The sequence below is a fragment of the Phoxinus phoxinus genome, assembly GCF_949152265.1.
Source record: "Phoxinus phoxinus genome assembly, chromosome: 12".
NCBI lineage: Eukaryota > Metazoa > Chordata > Actinopteri > Cypriniformes > Leuciscidae > Phoxinus > Phoxinus phoxinus.
Window position 1 is genome coordinate 2,663,649 of NC_136887.1, and position 18,693 is coordinate 2,682,341.

Here is an 18,693-nt window from a genome sequence, read left to right on the forward strand (position 1 = left end):
TGCTCATTCTCATTAGTACTGTAATATGAAAAATATATATTAATATAAAAATTAATAGCACCTCAATAAACCGTAACAAACATCATTAATAACTGTAAATATATATATTTTGGGTGCTACCATGGTGAATTATTGAAGTTTCCTGCATGTAAATTACAATTTCTGCAATAATAATAATGTGTGTTAATTCATATTTCCCATTGATGTATATGGGATGTATATTCAACTAAAATGGTTGTGATTTGACAAAACTGAGCGGATCCACATTGTAACACCGGTGAGAAACGGGACTTTATTGAGTTGAACATCAGTACAGGTATAGGTTCCCAGATCACTTTCAGACTCTGACGAACAGCAGAAGTCAAAGGGGTCAAGTCTGTGTTAGTGTTAATGCCGGAAAATAATAAAAAACTAACATGCTCCAACAAGACAATAACATAAAATGCCAATGGAGCCATGAAGATCTGCATGTCGAAAGCCATGTTTTAATTGTGCACAGGGCAGTTTAATTCAAGTTATGTAAAGCGATCACTTTTTTTCAGAAAACAGAACATCATACGCACATGCCCCGAGTGTTAAACCTTTATAAAGACTCGCATCTCCCCCATGGTTTAGTGAGGGGACTCGACCACATTTTGGAGACACACTGAACACACGATGTGATTCTCAGGTACAGGAGCACATGGATGCGTCTCACTGGGACTCATGATGAGTGCTACAACAAAAACCATTCAGTATTTTAATCATTTTTAGCTTTTAAAATCTTTTCTTTTCTTTTTCTAAGCACAAGGCGTTTGACCCAAATCAAGTTTTTCCCTTAAAAAAAAAAAAAAAAAAAAAAATATTGGGAAGTATGCGTTTTTCAATTAAACACTGTGCAAAGTTAAAACCACCCACAAACCCCAGGAGCCAATGTTATGCATCTAAAGACTAAACACATCAAGTCATTTGTTTGTTTCTTCGTTTTTTTAAATAAGTGCAGGAAATAGTGTTGGCAAAAGGACCGACTTCGGTACCAAGTTCTGAAATTGAAAAAATGTGACGCGTTGAGCGGACTCGTAAACTCCTCTGATTGGCCGATGTGTTCACGCGCTCATCAGATATGTCTGTGATTGGCTACAATGATCAGCGCTTCAAAAACATGTAAATATACATCAATGAGGCTCTTCAGCGAGCGCTCTCACACACACACACACACACACACACACGCACACGCGCACGCGCACGCACACACACACGCACACACGGGTCCTGCTAGTGCTTTCAAAACACACACACACACACACGGGTCCTGCTAGTGCTTTCAAAACACACACACACACACACACACACACACGGGTCCTGCTAGTGCTTTCAAAACACACACACACACACACACACACACACACACACACACACACGGGTCCTGCTAGTGCTTTCAAAACACACACACACACACACACACACGTCCTGCTAGTGCTTTCAAAACACTCAAACGCGCCGGTGCGCTGGTCATTGTAGCCAATCACAGACATATCTGATGAGCTCATGAACACACCGGCCAATCAGAGGAGTTTACGATTCCGCTCAACGCGTCACATTTTAAAAATTTCAGCACCGATTTGGTACCGAAGTCGGTCCTCTTGACAACACCAGCAGGAAGAGAGACGTAAACGATTGAGGGCTATTCGGGATCCAGCGGTTCGGTTGCGCGCGGTCTCGCGGGTCGCTTCTTGTTCGAGGGCCACCGGCACACGGGGCAACAGTGCCGCCCACCGGCCAGCCAGACCACAATGCACTGCTGGTGGAACACATGACCACACGGCAGACCCATGACCAGGCAATCCGTGTCAAAGTTCTCCAGACACACCACACACTCGCTGCAGTGGAGCATCCCACACGGCCAGCCGGACCAGTCCGGGTCCGGGTCACGCGCCTCCGGGTCAGCGTTCGGGCCGGGACTCAGTCTGAACTTCCAGGTTGGCAGGTTCTTGATGTAATCTGTCGGAACCAGCGGGTGAAGCCAGAGATCGGGGAATGCCAACCTTTCCAAAAGGAAGTTAGGGTCGTCGTCCCAGTCGGACTCAAAGTTCTGGAACGAGGCGATGGGATGCACCAGGTAGCTGGTGTACCAATCCCACAGACTCGACAGCCACTCCAGGTTGTTGGCGTTTTGGTCTTCGTTGCTGCATCTTCTCTTCTTCTCGAAGTAGTCGATGAGAAGCCCGTGCGCGAGATAAGTGCTGAGGAACAGAGCCGGGTGGGAGGAGTAGAAGGTCCAGTCGGACCGGACCCACGAGGCGATGGTCGTGGTGTCTGCGTAGCGCAAGAGTTTCAAGCTGTACTCGTAAAAGCTATCCAAGTACGGGAGTTGGAGAAACCCGAGGATCGGCAGCCACGAGATGATGAGCAGCGAGTTATAAGTGCCTAGCGTGCTAATCAAAACCACGAAGCGTTTAATAGTGGCTCCTTGCGTTATGAACAGATCCATCCAAGCCATTAGGTTAACCATGACTAAGCTTAAAATGAATAAGTCGTTGACTTCCGGCTGCACGGAGCGCAGGAACGAGTCCATGGCGTGTAGGGAGATGAACTCCCCGGTGCTGTTCCCGTATCGGTAAATGCCCTCGGGGGTTTTGAGGATGTACGAGGGCGTGTGCCGGACGCCGATCTCCTCCAGAACGCTAGTGTTCTCCCAGTCGCGCACGTCCACGAAGATGAACTCGATCCGGCCGGTGAACTTGATGCTGAGCGCGGAGAAGAACGCGGGCGGTTGGAGGAGTCTGGCGAACAGGAACATCTTGACCGGCTGCTTCTCCATCTGGTACCAGTCGTCCCGCAAGCGCTGGGAGCCGCGGACGGTCTTGATGCGCGAGGCCACGTGCGCCGTCATCCACTTGAAGATGTGCTCGGTCTCGATGCGCCTGCCGTCGTACTCCTTCAGCATCACCTTCCCTTTGGAGGCGTAGGTCTGCGGGACCGACATGATGAGGGTGGACTTCATCCAGCCGCGCTTGTGGCAGTACCTGACAACAGGGAAACATTCAATGCATCTTTTTCTGATAATGGCAACATATTTTGGATTTCTGAATCTGGTGCTCTTGTGTAAAAAAAAAAAGAAAGAAAAAAAAAAAGAAAAAAAAAGTTTTTTTATTCTTCATGGGAATGGTACGGATCTTGGTAAAGGTTTTGGCACTTGCCGTGTGAACACAGAAATAAATGATGGCCGTGACTGGAGGAGGTGAACTGGTCCTGACAGTAACACACACACACACACACACTTGTGCTGCTCGCGGTCAGAAACGAGCGCATTGTAAATGAACGAGAGGAAGTTCCTCTAGTGGAAGCGTTTGGTACTGCAGCCGAACACACTCTCACTGAAAGATCATCTACTCGCATATCAGCCGCACTTCTGCAACACGACTCGATTACATTTATGGCTTTCATTTCCCCTCAGTTTTACAGTAAAACATGTTTTTGAAAATATATAATTTCATATAAAAATTGCATTTTTCATAACAATAAACTTAAAATTCAGTAACTTTTTTTAAGTTCAGTTTTTAAAACTTTTTTCACTTCAGCAATAATCTGCCATGTTTGAAAAATAGATCAAACTTAAGTCTGTTGCTTTAATAAACAATTCAAGATTTATGACAGTTTAACTTGGAAATAAAATTTTCAGGACTCAAAAAGTGAATAAGGGGATTATAAATACAGCGTAAATATAACTTAGCACCCTAAAAATACAAAATAAAAACATTATCAAACTAAAATACAGTACATTAATTTAAAGGTTGTGTAGGTAAGAATTGTCTAAAGAACTTTTTTTCAAATTGTCTTAAACTGTCTTTATATACCAATACATAATTAAAATGTGAGTACTTTGAAAAAGAGAGTATAAAAATTGAGTGACTATAGTGTATTTAATCTTCAAAAAACACAGCTCATTAATTCCTACCGGGACGAAACAAGTGATTGGCTTGCGCGACTGTCACTCTCCGTCGCCATGACTACCGCCGCTATTACTGGCTCTGCCGCAGTCGCGCTCCCGTGTTTAGGTGGGAGTGAATGGAATTAATGAGCTGTGTTTATTGAAGATTAAATACACTAGAGTCACTCAGTTTTTTATACTCTCTATTTCAGAGTACTTGCATTTTAATTATGTATTGGTATATAAAGACAGTTTAAACAAATTTGAATAAAAGTTTTTTTAGACAATTCTGACCTACCCTACCTTTAATTGAAATAAAAAAATATATTTCTGTCATCTGTGACCGACACGCGAAGAGCACCATAAGGGTTAAATAATTCACATATTTTAAATAATTCACATATTTCTTGTGTGGCTTACAGTAAAAATATGTCCTGAATGAGAATGAAGGAAGAAAGTCTAATTTGAATAAAAACTATGAGGGAAATTCCTGTGCCGTGACTAAGAGACGCCCACGGTCATTACACCATTACTATATCAACATGTTGACGAAAAAAGACTAAGAGATTAAAATGTAATTAAAAATAAACACTTGACCAAAGTCCCTTTCTTTACTTGTGTAAGAAGGCCAGACTATCTCAGACCGCGCGCGGTACAAGCCTCGAGCGTTCATGTGTGCGGTTGCCAGATCTCAGAGCTTTTCTGTGCATTTTCTACCCGGCGTTTTACTTTGAAGAAATGTGCTTATGTTCGTGCGAATAAACCTTCTCAGTGATTAAACTGCAATAAACGCACACATGAATCTCTCCACTGTATTGTGTGTGTGACTGTGGTTGCTGAATTTGCTGTTTTTTTAATAGAAAAACATTAAAGAAATTTGGAATTGTCGTAATTACTATTAAGAACGTCACTTTTTTTTTATTTCTTAGAGAAGTTTTACCAGTTTTCATAATGCAGAGAGAGTTCATTTATAGCTTGTAATAAATCATAGTAAAATAAACCATGACATTCTCTCGAATTGTGCTTATTGCTGCAAGTGACGTAAAAATTAATTTCGCTAATGACAACAATCATTGCGATTATAATTTCGAGCACAATAATCATTATTATCAGTTTAAACATTATACAGCATGATGAAAATGTGTCTTAAACAGTCTAGACTAAAATACCCAGACACTTAGGTGTGGTTTCACAGACAGGGCTTAGATTAATAATAATAATAATAATAATAATTGAGACAGGATTAGGCCTTAGTTTAGGGGATTTAAGTTGCTTTTATAAACATACCTTAGAAAAAAAAACATCACTGGTGTGCATCTTGACATTCTTGAGACAAAATAATGTCCAGACACACGTGACGCTGGACATGTTCCATGAAGATATTTAGTAAATGTCCTACCGTAAATATTAGGGCTGTAACGATACAGCAAACCCACGATTCGGTTCGTATCCCGATTTCTGACCCACGATTCGATACAAACCGCGATTCTTGCGAGGAGGGAGGATTTTAAAAGCCAAATAAATAAATAAATAGCTAAAGCTATAACTCTGTTTTCTTGTAACAAAATACTTTTGAAAAACAAACAGAACTATACTCCATTGTGGAGATGATTCGAGCATGTTAAAAATTCTTCTGAGGTAACCGAGGCTTACTGTCTGTGCTGTAAACCACAAATAATATATTGCCTATTCCGACCCCGCATCTCAAGCGCAGGAATAACGCTTGCCACAAAGTGAACGCGCCTATAGAGAAATGCACACTTCCTACGAATTAGCCTAAGCAGCCATTTCTTTATGTTTTAAATTAACGTTAAATCAAGTAAAAGTATTTCAAGCTTTCTATATAAGTTTCGATTAATTTATGAGGTGAGCTCCAGTTCACGCGCGCGCCGGTGCCACACACACACACACACACACACACACACACACACTGCGCGCTTTGCTCACTTGCTCTGGTGTTTGCTTGTGTGTGTGTTTGCTTGTGTTTGCTTGTGTGTGTGTTTGCTTGTGTGTGTGTGTGCGTGCGTGCGTGCGTGCGTGCGCGCGTGCGTGCGTGTGGGGGAGAGGTGCGATTTTTTTTATAATAATCAAATGATACCCAGCGATCTTCGAATATTATTTTTGCTTGAAATTCCCATACCTAATATGTAAAAGACCCCGTCACAGCCCTAGGATCTATTCTGGACGAGAAAGATAAGTCTGGGAAGGGGTGTGTCGATCGCGATCTGCCTTCTCACACCGCGACACAGGTTCGTGGATCTGAGTGTCGCGATTTCGGTTTAATATCGTAAATCGTTACAGCCCTAGTAAATATATAAAACATGTATTTTTGTGAGTGAGTGCAGCACAATCGTGAACATAAATGCACAACTTTAAAGGAGATTTTCTCAATGTTTACATTTTTTTGCTCCTCAGATTCCAGATTTTCAATAGTTGTGTCTCGACCAAATATTGTCCTATCCTAACACACCACACATCAATGGAGAGATTATTTATTCAGCTTTCCGATTATGTATAAATCTCAATTTCAAAAAATTGACCCATGTGACTGGTTTTGTGTCACATATTTTAAGACATGCTTTCAGTTAAAACATCTCAAACATGCATTAGTCAGACACTAGATCAAGCCTTCTCTGTGGAACCGGGCGATATCGACTAAAACTTAACAAAACATAAACTGGACAAGGTTGACTAAATATGACAAAAACTGAAAAGTTAATTTTGACACCGGACTAAGACATATGATCATGTGACCGGTCAATTATTCCTTACATATATATATATTTGGCTGTGCAACTATTAATTAATTGCATCCAAAATAAAAGTCTGTTTGCATACGGTAATATATGTGTGTGTGTACTGTGTATAATTATTTTATATAAATACACAAACATGCATGTATATATTTAAGAAAAATGTGTTATTACTACCGTATATAAAATATTTATATATAATACAAATTATGTATAAACATATACATACAGTATATAAATGCAAATATTTCTAAAATATATACGTGTGTGTGTGTGTGTGTGTGTGTATTTATAAATACAAAATAATTATACACAGAACACACACACACATATTACGTAAACAGACTTTTATTTTGGATGCAATTAATTAATTGTTGTATAGCCCTAATATAAAAAAATATAAATAAAAAAATGCAGGAATATAAATGCGTGTCTGATGTGGTGATAAGATTAAATATGCAAAGTTCTTACAAATGATAATGGTATTTATATAGAACATAATTATTTTTATATCGAAAAATTTGAATATGGTGCAAAAGTTCATTTATTTCAGTAATTCAACTTAGAAGGTGAAACTAATATATTATATAGACTCCTATATATATATATATATATATATATATATATATATATATATATATATATATATATATATATATATATATATATATATATATATATTTCAAGCCTTTATTTGTTCTAATTGTAATGATTATGAAAACCTTTTAACAATATTCTCATTTTGAATTTGGGGTTTTCATAAGCTGTCAGCCATAATCATCACAATTATAACAAATAAAGGCTTGAAATAAATATATATATATATATATATATATATGAGTCTATATAATATATTAGTTTCACCTTTTAAGTTGAATTACTGAAATAAATGAACTTTTGCACCATATTACAATTTTTCGAGTGTCACCTGTACATATATATATATAAATATGAAAGGCCTGATTGGGTGGGATGTTAACTCCACTCCCGCACGTCAGATATGTCACATGACACGCTCGGGGGATCGGCTGAATGTGAGCGCACGCTAGAGGACGAGCGGATGACCTCTCTCACCTGGTGTCGCTCGAGCAGTTGAACGTCCCAGTGCGGATCCCAAACTGGGAGACTTTCTGCACCATCTTGCCCCAGTTAGCCGTGCTCAGCAGCGGGTTTCTGTCCTGCGCGATCACCTGAGGACAGGACAATTATCTGATATACACTACATATACACACTGCACACACACAACATGCATTCGATTTCAATTGTATATGTTTATATAAACAAATACATATCTCCAGAAGTAACATTCATGTCTATGTACCGGTGAAACTCGAAAAATTTGAATATCATGCAAAAGTTCATTTATTTCAGTAATTCTTTATTTGTTATAATTTTGATGATTATGGCTGACAGATTATGAAAACCTTTTCACAATATTCTCATTTTTCCAGTTTCCCCAGTATCTGCAATGACACAGTCAGGACACGGCTCATTATACAGCAGAAACTGCTAACGCTTGTTAGCTTCGACCCGTACACTAGCGTAGCGTGAGCACAGGATAGAGACGCTATACTTCAGGGAAACGAGTAGGCTGAGGTTTCAGTTTCTGAACCACCTTTAAACAATAGACAATGTCCTAAATATGTAAACGACGTCGTTCCGCACAGCAGTGACATAATCATAACAGCGGGTAAGAGCTGCATGCGCCATAAAGGCTGATTTTAAAAATGTGTGTGTCCGTGTGGATATTACTATAAGCTATTTGTATGGAAAAAATGTGTAATCAGACTACTTTTCTAAGAAACTAGTCTACTAAGTAATGCAGGTCACTGTGTGTGTGTGTGTGTGTGTGTGTGTGTGTGTGTGTGTGTGTGTGTGTACACATGATGGGGATTTTAGTTCTAGACTAATGTGAGCATACTCCTCTCACTTTGCTGCTGACCTTTGGTGATCCAGTATGATATACTAATACCACCATACTTTTGCGATATTTTCTAAATATCGATAAAAAACTATTGCGAAATGACAGTGTTTCCATTAACCGATGTAATGCGACTAAAACTAAATTTTTTCCTCTCGTGATAAATAATTCCAAACATCATGGCGACGGATGCTAGTAGGTTTACGTATATACCGTCTATATAGCGGCTCATATGAGGAGTTTCTCCCTCAGTTCTGCTTCAAGCTCTTGATAAACTGTGGCGTTTCTTTGTTGTTTAGGATCCAGTATTCCCGTAATTCCTTTGTGTTTTACGAGTTTAAGGCGAGACACGGCAGGCAAAAACATCGGGTTTTTTTCACTGGTCAATTTTGAGATTTGGGGATATTTGTCTTCAATAACATGTCTTCTTTCAGACTTGTGGTGAAAAAAAGTCCAAAATACACATTTAGGTCTTTATTTTACTAACTTTGTCTATTTTGCGTCTGTAGATTTCTCATAAATTCAACAAAAGTTGGCGTTATAAATCAACATCTCTCTCTCTGCTCCCTATCATCACACACACCGTTAGAAAGCGCTCTCTCTCCTGTACAATGCTGTCGGATCCAAATATGGTCATTTCCTTTTTATCAGCAACCAATCGTGAAAGTACAATGGGCATTTAACTCTAAAAGTGAAATCTCATTGGCTGATGTCAATTTCTGACGCCGTGATTGGTTCAGATGCATCACGTGACGCGCTCTGACATTCAGATGTGTGTGTTTGACTGTTTTTCTGCTCAGTTGAAGGCCATAAATGCTGTGTTTATAAGTTTTGATGTGATTTAGGTGGTGTGTATTGTTGTTGCTAATGATTTGATGAGATAGTGTCAGGAAATAGTTGTTTCCACTAAAAAAGTATGAATTTTTACATTACAAATCTTTAAATGCCTTTTTCTCAAAATTAGTTTTTTGTCATCCTCCAGTGACACATCTCAGCCGATGTACACCAAACTCTCCAGTTATACACTTAGCAGTATTCTGAAGATATGTTCAGAAGGATGTGTTAATAAATCATTCCTGGCCTGATTTATGTCACATTTTAATAATAAAAATATGGCGAAAATCGATTTTTTAAGGCTATGGACAGTATATTTAGATTTCCTATGTAATGAAAGCATATATCCTGAAATCCCTCTGAACATCTTTCTTCATCTTGTGTGTAATCAAAATGAAAAAAGAATTTTGCACCTGGCTTTATCTTAAATTCATGTTCAGATCTATCCCGTGAAAATATATGCAAAATTGCGCATATTTAATGAGATAATGCCTAATTTGCATAATTAAACATACAAATTTCAAAAACTTGTAATACATTTTTGTTATATACTTGTGTAAGTAATCAACTGAGGAAGTGTCATGGTGATATAGATATATTATTAATGCAATAATATTAAATTATTGTTATTAATAATATTAAATATTATTAATAATAGATCTATTATTTTTAAATTGTACCCTATTCACCTGTAGTGTCTCGCCTTAAAACCTGTTAGCCTTCACCAGAGCGAGGACGCACTGAAGCGTTTTTTTTTTATATAGTTCAAAGTTACTATCAGATTTAATGTTATTACCTTGACAAACTATACATCATTAAAAAGATATAAGTCTCACGTTTCAGTATTTGACCACTATTGTATTCTGAGAAACTTATAGTGACAGTTATGTCTTAATTTGTGTCAGGATTTATGTATTGAAAAAATGAGTCGATACCTTTAATATGAATTATGAGCTTCAGCCGCGTCCATTCATAAAAAAACTCCGTGTTGTCATGAGAACGCGTGACAAAACAACGTTCCTCAGGGCTTTTGGCTCAAAAATGTGCAGATTTTGAGAAATATTGATAGATTCTCATAGGTTTACATCAGATTTCTATAGACAGGAATAATATTTATTGAATTTATATCAAAATGCGTCCATGTAATCATATGCGCGCTGGATACTCTGATGTACTGTGTTTTCAATCCATACAGCAGACTGAGGGCGCCAGAGATACACAGAATAATCCATATACGGATGCACTGCACATGAAGAAGAGCCCTACCATGTGACCTTCCAGGACGTCACTTACATAAACACAGCTAGCTTTCAGAGATCGTTGTAACATGCAGATAAAGATGTTTTGAAGACAATAAACATGATTGCAATGATATTTGATTTACCTGTGTTCTTCGAGCCATGTCAGGTATTTTTATAATAATAGATTATATTTATAATGTAATGCTAATCAATATAGATTTATTGGCGTGCAGAATACCATAAACTCATTTATTTGTCTGATTTTCTTTTCTGAAGCCAAATAAGCTCATAGAAGATTATTTAAAACACTCGACTTGCGCTATAAAGTAAGTTTGGAGCACAAACATGGTTTTAATCTCATAAATTGTCGTGTATTGATGGTGTGCTAAGCTAACATGCTAGCTAGCTCTCTAGTTGCACCTGCCATCTAGCTGTTATTTTTTATGATTTTTTTCTAAATCGGAATGCTTACTGAAATATTTCTTTATTTAAGAAAGGCTTTTGATACAGTTTCAAATGTGAAGTGAGGATTATGAAAGAAATTAGGGGGTGAAAAACCGTGATTAGCCAGAGATATTTATGGCCATAAGCAGGCTGGAGAGGTGTGAATGTGAGCAGGAGAGAGACTGTCACTGAATGGGTCTCGTTTGCACCACAAAACAATAGAGACAATAGACACTGAATAGATGCTAATAGATGACAATAAACACAAGTTTGCATTTTAGAGTCAATTCAACAAAGTCATTTGAGATGATCTTGAAAAACATTTAACAAAATACAGAGTTTTAGACTTATCACCTTCAAATTTTAAATATAACATGGTCAGACATGTGTCTTTAGCTGGAGTGCATTTCTAGAGTGCTGACGGGCCAACTTCAATTTAATTTTCATGAAGATGTTTCATAAAAATAAATTTCTAATAACTTACACAACTTTGAAGCTATTCATAATTTTTTTTTCATTATGACAATAATTCATTCTACATTTCCAATAAAGTGCCAGGTGTCAGCTTTCAAATGAGAACATACTTGGGCTTTTAGTAAAAAGTGTCCAGGAACTGTATCTGTTTTAGGTTGGGTATGCAATTTCTGGGGATTTTTCAAAAGTGGCGCTGAAGGCTAACAGGTTAATAAAGAAATCTCTCTCGTTTCAGTCCAAACACACCGCACCGACTTTAAAGAATGATCAACTTCTACGTAGGCGGCTACACCAGTGACCAGTAAACGAGGAAAACTGTTTTGCAAAATATTCCTTTTCAGATTGCCTGAAAAAACGCCTCATGCGAGCGTAAAAACTTTTGTGAACTATATGTTTTTGCAAAATTTCCATTGGCCGTATTTTCAATTGACAATTTAAAGGGTTTGCTGGGAAACTCTGTCAATGCCGGGGAGAGAGTTAAACAGGCAAGCCCAGTCCAGGTGAGGAAAAGTAACGCAAAAGTACCGTAACGCATTACTGTAATGCATCACTTTTAAAAGTAACTTTCTCCGACACTGAATGCAGATTTGTGGGTGAGCTGTCCCTGTAAATGTTAGTTTCTCACGTTTAGATTTACATTTAGCAGACGCCTCTGTCCAAAGCGACTTACAAATGAGGAATAAAGCAAGCAAGTCATCGTGAAGAGGCAAAAACACCACAAGAAGTGCTCACAATACAGAGTCCAGGCATTGCTTTGAGTAAGCCAGACGAGGGAGGGCTAAAGAACTATTATTATTATTTTTATCATTTTTTAAGAGGTTAAGTGCTCACGGGAAAGGGCTGGGATATACGTACACCTACTAACATCACTCACTATGATGTTTGTAATGACTTACAAGTAGAGTTTTTTTATTTTAATTTCAGTCACATAAGGAGTTTTCAGATGTCTTTTAATATTGTCAGGGATTCTGCAGATCAATACTAACCAGACACCGTCTCTAGTGGTAGTTTTTCTTTCACAAACATTGGCAGCGCCCTAGGCAGCGCTGGCATAATGTCAATAGCCGCGTTTCCACCGCGGGAACTTTCCCCAGGAACTGGGAACTGTGGGCTGGTACTCGGTGTGTTTACACCACAGGAACTGGGAACTGTGGGCTGGGACTCGGTGTGTTTACACCACAGGAACTGGGAACTGTGGGCTGGTACTCGGTGTGTTTACACCACAGGAACTGGGAACTGTGGGCTGGGACTCGGTGTGTTTACACCACAGGAACTGGGAACTGTGGGCTGGGACTCGGTGTGTTTACACCGCAGGAACTGGGAACTGTGGGCTGGGACTCGGTGTGTTTACACCACAGGAACTGGGAACTGTGGGCTGGGACTCGGTGTGTTTACACCGCAGGAACTGGGAACTGTGGGCTGGGACTCGGTGTGTTTACACCGCAGGAATCAGGGTCTAAATGAAGTTCCGGGTAAATATTTCCCCCTCAGAAAGTCCCTGCTGGCGAGGTAGTGCTTTTTTAAAGTTCAGGAACTTTCGGGGGCGGGACTTGTGCGCTGAACGTGCTGATTGGTTGTGTTCACGCCGCATTTTGATTGGATGACTCCACGCAGCATTCTATATTATCCGGCATTTTAAAAAATCTATTGCGGTTCGTGGCTTCATGCAGTAAGAGTCTGTCTGCAAATATGGAATTTAATAAAAAAAATAAAAAAAAACACACAGCTGGAACGACGACGAGGTTCAGGCTTTATTAAGCGTATTTGTGTAACAGGAAATTTTCTGCGCGTTCGTCCCAGCCGTCTCACATTCAATGTCCGCAATACATCACAAACACAACCTCAGCACAGTTTGAATCTCCTCCATACTTATTATAAATGTGGCGCTCAAAACTGATTACTGTGCGTCGCAGACTGGGAGGAGCCGTCGCGCAGTTATAATCTCCCCGGTACTTTAGACCGCGGTGTAAACGCAGAAAGCAACCGGTCTGGGGCAAAAAAAAGTTCCTGCGACAAATTGTTCCGGGTAATTTCAGTGGAAACGCGGCTAATAACACTTCTACAAACGACTTTACAGTGATTGAGGTAAGCATGCCTAAAGTACACTAAATATCAGCACCAGTTAAAATGTGAACGGTTCCCAACCCTAATAATGCATCACTTTTAAAGGAGAACTCCGGTCCATTTTAACATTGAGCTCAATTTTCAGTAAATTTGGAGTGCAAATTCGGTGAATCTGACTGCAGTAGATGTGAAAGATATTAATAAAAATTATGTTAATTCAACAAGCGCACAGACCTGTATTTACTTCCTGTTTTCGGTCGAAGTCCACAGTAGTCGATTGTCGAATTCACACGTGTGATCATAGGTAACCAAGATGATTTTTTTTTTACAAATATCCATCAGAGCTGATATTCTCAAACACCACACAGCACCGTCTTCGGCTGACAGCTGACAGTCTGAGTCTCCACTGTTGCTTAGTTACCGATGATCACGCGCGTGAACTCGACAATCGACTACTTTTGACTTCGACCGAAAACAGGAAGTAAATACAGGTCTGTGCGCTTGTTGAATTAACATCATTTTTATTAATATCTTTCACATCTCCTGCAGTCAGATTCACTCGTGTTCACTCTGAAGGAATCACTCAACATGGCTGGGCACTTGTAATGACACATCAAGGATGATAAGAGAAATAAAAGCAGGTTTAAAACTTGCCCCATTCAAGTCAATAGGGTGCAAATTTTAAAAAGAGGATAACACGGTGTAGGGAACACCGATTTTTGTCGTTGTTCTCTGTATTGACAGCACTCCAAATTTACAAAAAATTGAGCTCAATGTTAAAATTGACCGGAGTTCTCCTTTAAAAGTAACTTTCCCCCACACTGAATGCAGATTTGTGGGTGAGCTGTCCCTGTGAATGAACGTTCCTCACGTTTAGATAAACACTAACCTGGACTAGCCAGATCCCGTCTTTGGTGTCCTCCACTAACTCATAGAAGTGCATCTCTCCGCTGAAGGACGTGCTGGAGTCGGGTCCGGTCTGCTGCTCCTCGTTCTTGATGGCCGAGTACAGCTCGCCTTGCATCAGCTCACCTTCAGGAGCACAACATCCTACAATCAGTCCATACATCACAGAATATGTGTGTGTGAGACCATAGGCGTCACTGGGCCCTTTTTAGGGGAGCTTCAGCCCCCCTAAACTTCTGCCTAGCCCCCTAAAAATGTGTGATTAAGTGTAGGCTACAAATTCGTGTTTGCTCCAGTCTTGTTATAATCAGATTCGGCGTTCTTCCTCTTCAATCCGCAACGCCGCTGAGAAGAGCGCACGTCAGAAAGAGGACAGGGTGTGTGTGTGTGTGTGTTCTGTCATTGCTCGTCAATATCAGAATATTTGAGATGACCAATCAAAGTAGGCGGGCTTTATGTTCACAGAAGCTGCTGAGCGAATTTTAGCTTCAGTTTACGGTCCAGTGCGGGATAAGATGTAAGTAGCTAAACTAAACATTTCATATTTGACAGTTTTTAGGTCATAAATGTTAAACGAATCACAAAAATAATCAGGCAACCTAATAAACTTGTGTCTATTTTCGCCATTTTGAACTGAAATAGGCCATAGAAACGTGACTCATGTAATGTAATAATTAGTTTACTGTCATTGGCCCTCATTTATCAATCTTGCGTGGAAACGGGCGTATATGTTGGCGTAAGATTATGCTTACACTCCTCTCACCGCCTGATTTATGAAGCTGTGCGTACCTTTGAAATTCAGGTGTACGCAAACCTGCCTCTTGATAAATGCCGCGGCTGAAACCGATCGTCATTAGATGAACACGCCCCTATATATTCACGTCTCCGCCTCCCCCACGCCCTCATTTTACGCCATGGACACGCGGAAGACGGCAAAGAGGAGAAACTTCTCCGGTGGAAATCCAGTTCAAATCGCTGGTTGGTTGAGCAAATGACCTATCACAATGCATTATTGTACAGCACGTGTTTGGAAACTATTAGCGTTGAATTTCGCATGACGTCACATGTGATGGGGTGTACAAGTGATGATGATGTGAATAATTGCATGACAATTTGTAATATCTTCTTATTAGTATTATGATTTTGATTATTAATGACGCTTATTGTTATTTAGAAGAAGAATGTCTTTGTTATTATTATTATTTGTATTATTATTATTATTTAAAAGAAGAAGAATGTAATTTTTATTATTTTGTCAGTCTGAATTACGTTTTGGTCATTGAAAGCCCTTCATTCCTGAACCCAGTCCGTGCGCACCTGCCGGGCTTAACTCACACAAATAAACACTGAAGTTTATCATTTCTATGTTGTTGTTCTTTTACAGTGGGTCATAATATATCATATCTTTAGTTTGTCAGTGCGTTTTGTGGTGTTAGGAATTGTTTTTCTGCGCATTTCATCACTAACTTAAACCGTGCGTACATGTACACCTCCTGAGCTGGCGTAGGATTCGAGCGTGCCGTACGCTAACGCCCATATTGATAAATCTCAAAGTCACCGTGGTTTTGGGTGTACGCTGGAAATTTGGTGTACGCACTTTTCATAAATGAGGGCCATTGTGAGGGGACAAGACACATTAACAAAGCCGTTTTCACCATGTTAGGCACAAGATTAATAATGAATGTGTACATATTGAGAATTAATATAATACAATTTGTAGCCTTCAGTAAATTAAAAAAGCTCAGCTTTAGGAGGGGAAGAGACAGGGCAAGAGGAGGAGACTGAGAGAATAAGAAAGGGTGATGGAGAGAGCAGACAAATAATCTACTGCCCGCTAACATGGTTTTAAAGCTTCTTCTTATCGTTTTTTTGGCCTTCAAACATCTTGAAATGCACATATCAGAGAAATAAAAAAAATTAACCCTCTAACAACCTCAAATGTAGGACCTATTTGATTATAAAGCCCTGTATTAGGCATAAGATCAATCATGCATGTGTAGCCTATATTGTGAATGAATTTAATAGTTATTTAGTCGCTTTCAGCGAATTAACGCGTCTGAGAATATGATCCATAGGCTAAAAATCAACCTATCAGTTCACCCATACGTTTACTTTCTTCACTGACAGACAAAAGTGAAGAGGAGGGGAAGAGCCAGGGCAAGATAATGTCACACAAGATAATGTGATTCTGATGAGGAGAGAGAAATAATCAGCCTTATTTTGGCCTTCAAAACATCTTAAAATACACATTATGTAGATATATGGAAATCAAAATTTCCCCCCAAACCCCCTAACTCACATTCAGGACCTCAGTGATGATAAACCCTGCCATATGCATGTTAATGAAACTAGGTAATAGCAGTGTTGGGGAAAGTTACTTATAAAAGTAATGCATTACAATATTGCGTTACTCCCTTAAAAAGTAACTAGTTGCATTACTTAGTTACTTTTTTAGAAAAGTAATGCGTTACGTTACTTTTGCGTTACTTTTTTTTCCCACCTGGGCTGGGCTTGTTTTTTTATCACACAAAAGTTAAATTTTTTGGGCAAATGTAAAGACCCTTTCACACCAAAAGTGAAATAATAATCCTCAGGCTGAAGGACATGTGTACAGTAGAGGAAAGCACACCAGAAAACCTTTCTATCGAAGTCATTTTTGCTTATTTAACCGAATCATCGAAGGTCAGAAGCAAGTACATTGGTCAATAAAGTGAGATTAAATGCATAAAAATTTATGTTTTATTTAACATATTTAGTTATTGGAGGTTTGCATAGTATTCTGATTCTGCATTTCACTGATTTTATTCATTTTGAGGAATATTTAATATTTTTTTGTGCAATGAAAGGAGTAAATGCTCACATTTAGTCTAGAACTACAATAAACATCATGTACACACACACACACACACACACACACACACACACACACAACGCCTCTGCACTTTGATTTGTCTCAACATGAGGACAGGAGACCTGTCAGTCAATAAATGGGAAAACAAAGTAACTTGCGTTACTTATTTGAAAAAGTAACTCAGATATTTTGTTGTAAATTTTAAAAGTAATGAGTTACTTTACTAGTTACTTGAAAGGGGTAACTGGGTAATAGTGAGCAGAAAGTGTTACTTTTTTTAAAAGTTAAAATGAAAATCCTAGAATCGCCCCTGTGTGAGACTGAACACCACACACACACACACACACACACACACTCGCTCACCCGAGTTCTGCACCAGCTCCCGCACATCCCTCTTCTCCGCCAGGCCCGAGTAACCCAGTCCTCGGCACTCCAGGATGGTCTTCAGCCTCCTGAAGCTCAGCGTCACCGGGTCCACCAGCTGTGTGGCGAAGATCCCGGTCTCGTACCACACCACGGCTTCGAAGAACCGAGCCAGGATGAACAACATGAAGAAATACAGGAGCAAAAAGAACAGTTTCCACCACATGTTTCTCGCAGACGGGAGATGCTCGTTGGCAGTTCGGTATTACGACGCACTTATACGTCTCCAGCGAGACTGACATCCGACAAACTACTTCCGAAGCAGCGAATCGCTTCCATCGTCTGATAATATAATTATATAAACAGTCGAGCAGGGCCTGCGTTTGGTGGCTCGGTGCTGCGCGCGACGGACGGACCCAACCGCGGTCTTCATTCACACACACTCACTGTCCCGACATGATCCACTCCTCACACTACGGTACCGATATTAAGTTCGTGATTCCGGAGAATGATAATGTGTGTGTGTGAGCAGCGCTGTCTGTAGGTAGTCTCTGGCTGACGGTCAGCTGGTGCGCATAACAAACTGACGCGCGTGTGACGTCACTTCCGGTGCAAAGACGCGCTACATTGAATTATGTTTGTTGTTATTATTATTAATCTCTTTATCATCCTGTATGCAAAATGCTTCACTCACAAATGAAATGAAGTCTCCTTTACACTTTCCTCTTTTACTTGCTGAATGTAACTCTTTTATGTCATCTCTCCTTAGACTTCAGAAAGTGGAAAAATGTTTGATGCATTATGACGACTTATTCAAAGATATTATTTAATCTTATTATTGTGCTTTTCTTTTCTTATCATCTTTATTTTCTTTTACTTTTCAGAGTAATTATATATTTTGATGTACGCAAATCCAAGATATTTTGTTGTT

At 39.4% G+C, this 18,693-nt stretch overlaps 1 protein-coding gene across 1 annotated transcript; it reads right to left on the reverse strand.

Moving 5' to 3' along the window:
• Window positions 1–262: 262 nt before the first annotated feature.
• rnf103 (ring finger protein 103) lies at window positions 263–18,388 on the reverse strand. The gene is made up of 4 exons (XM_079631498.1): window positions 17,763–18,388; window positions 14,532–14,674; window positions 7,738–7,853; window positions 263–3,005 (listed from the first exon to the last, which is right to left on the reverse strand). Exons 1-4 carry the CDS (start codon window positions 17,986–17,988, stop codon window positions 1,664–1,666), a joined length of 1,827 nt encoding a protein of 608 aa, XP_079487624.1. The 5' UTR covers window positions 17,989–18,388; the 3' UTR covers window positions 263–1,663.
• Window positions 18,389–18,693: the final 305 nt, after the last annotated feature.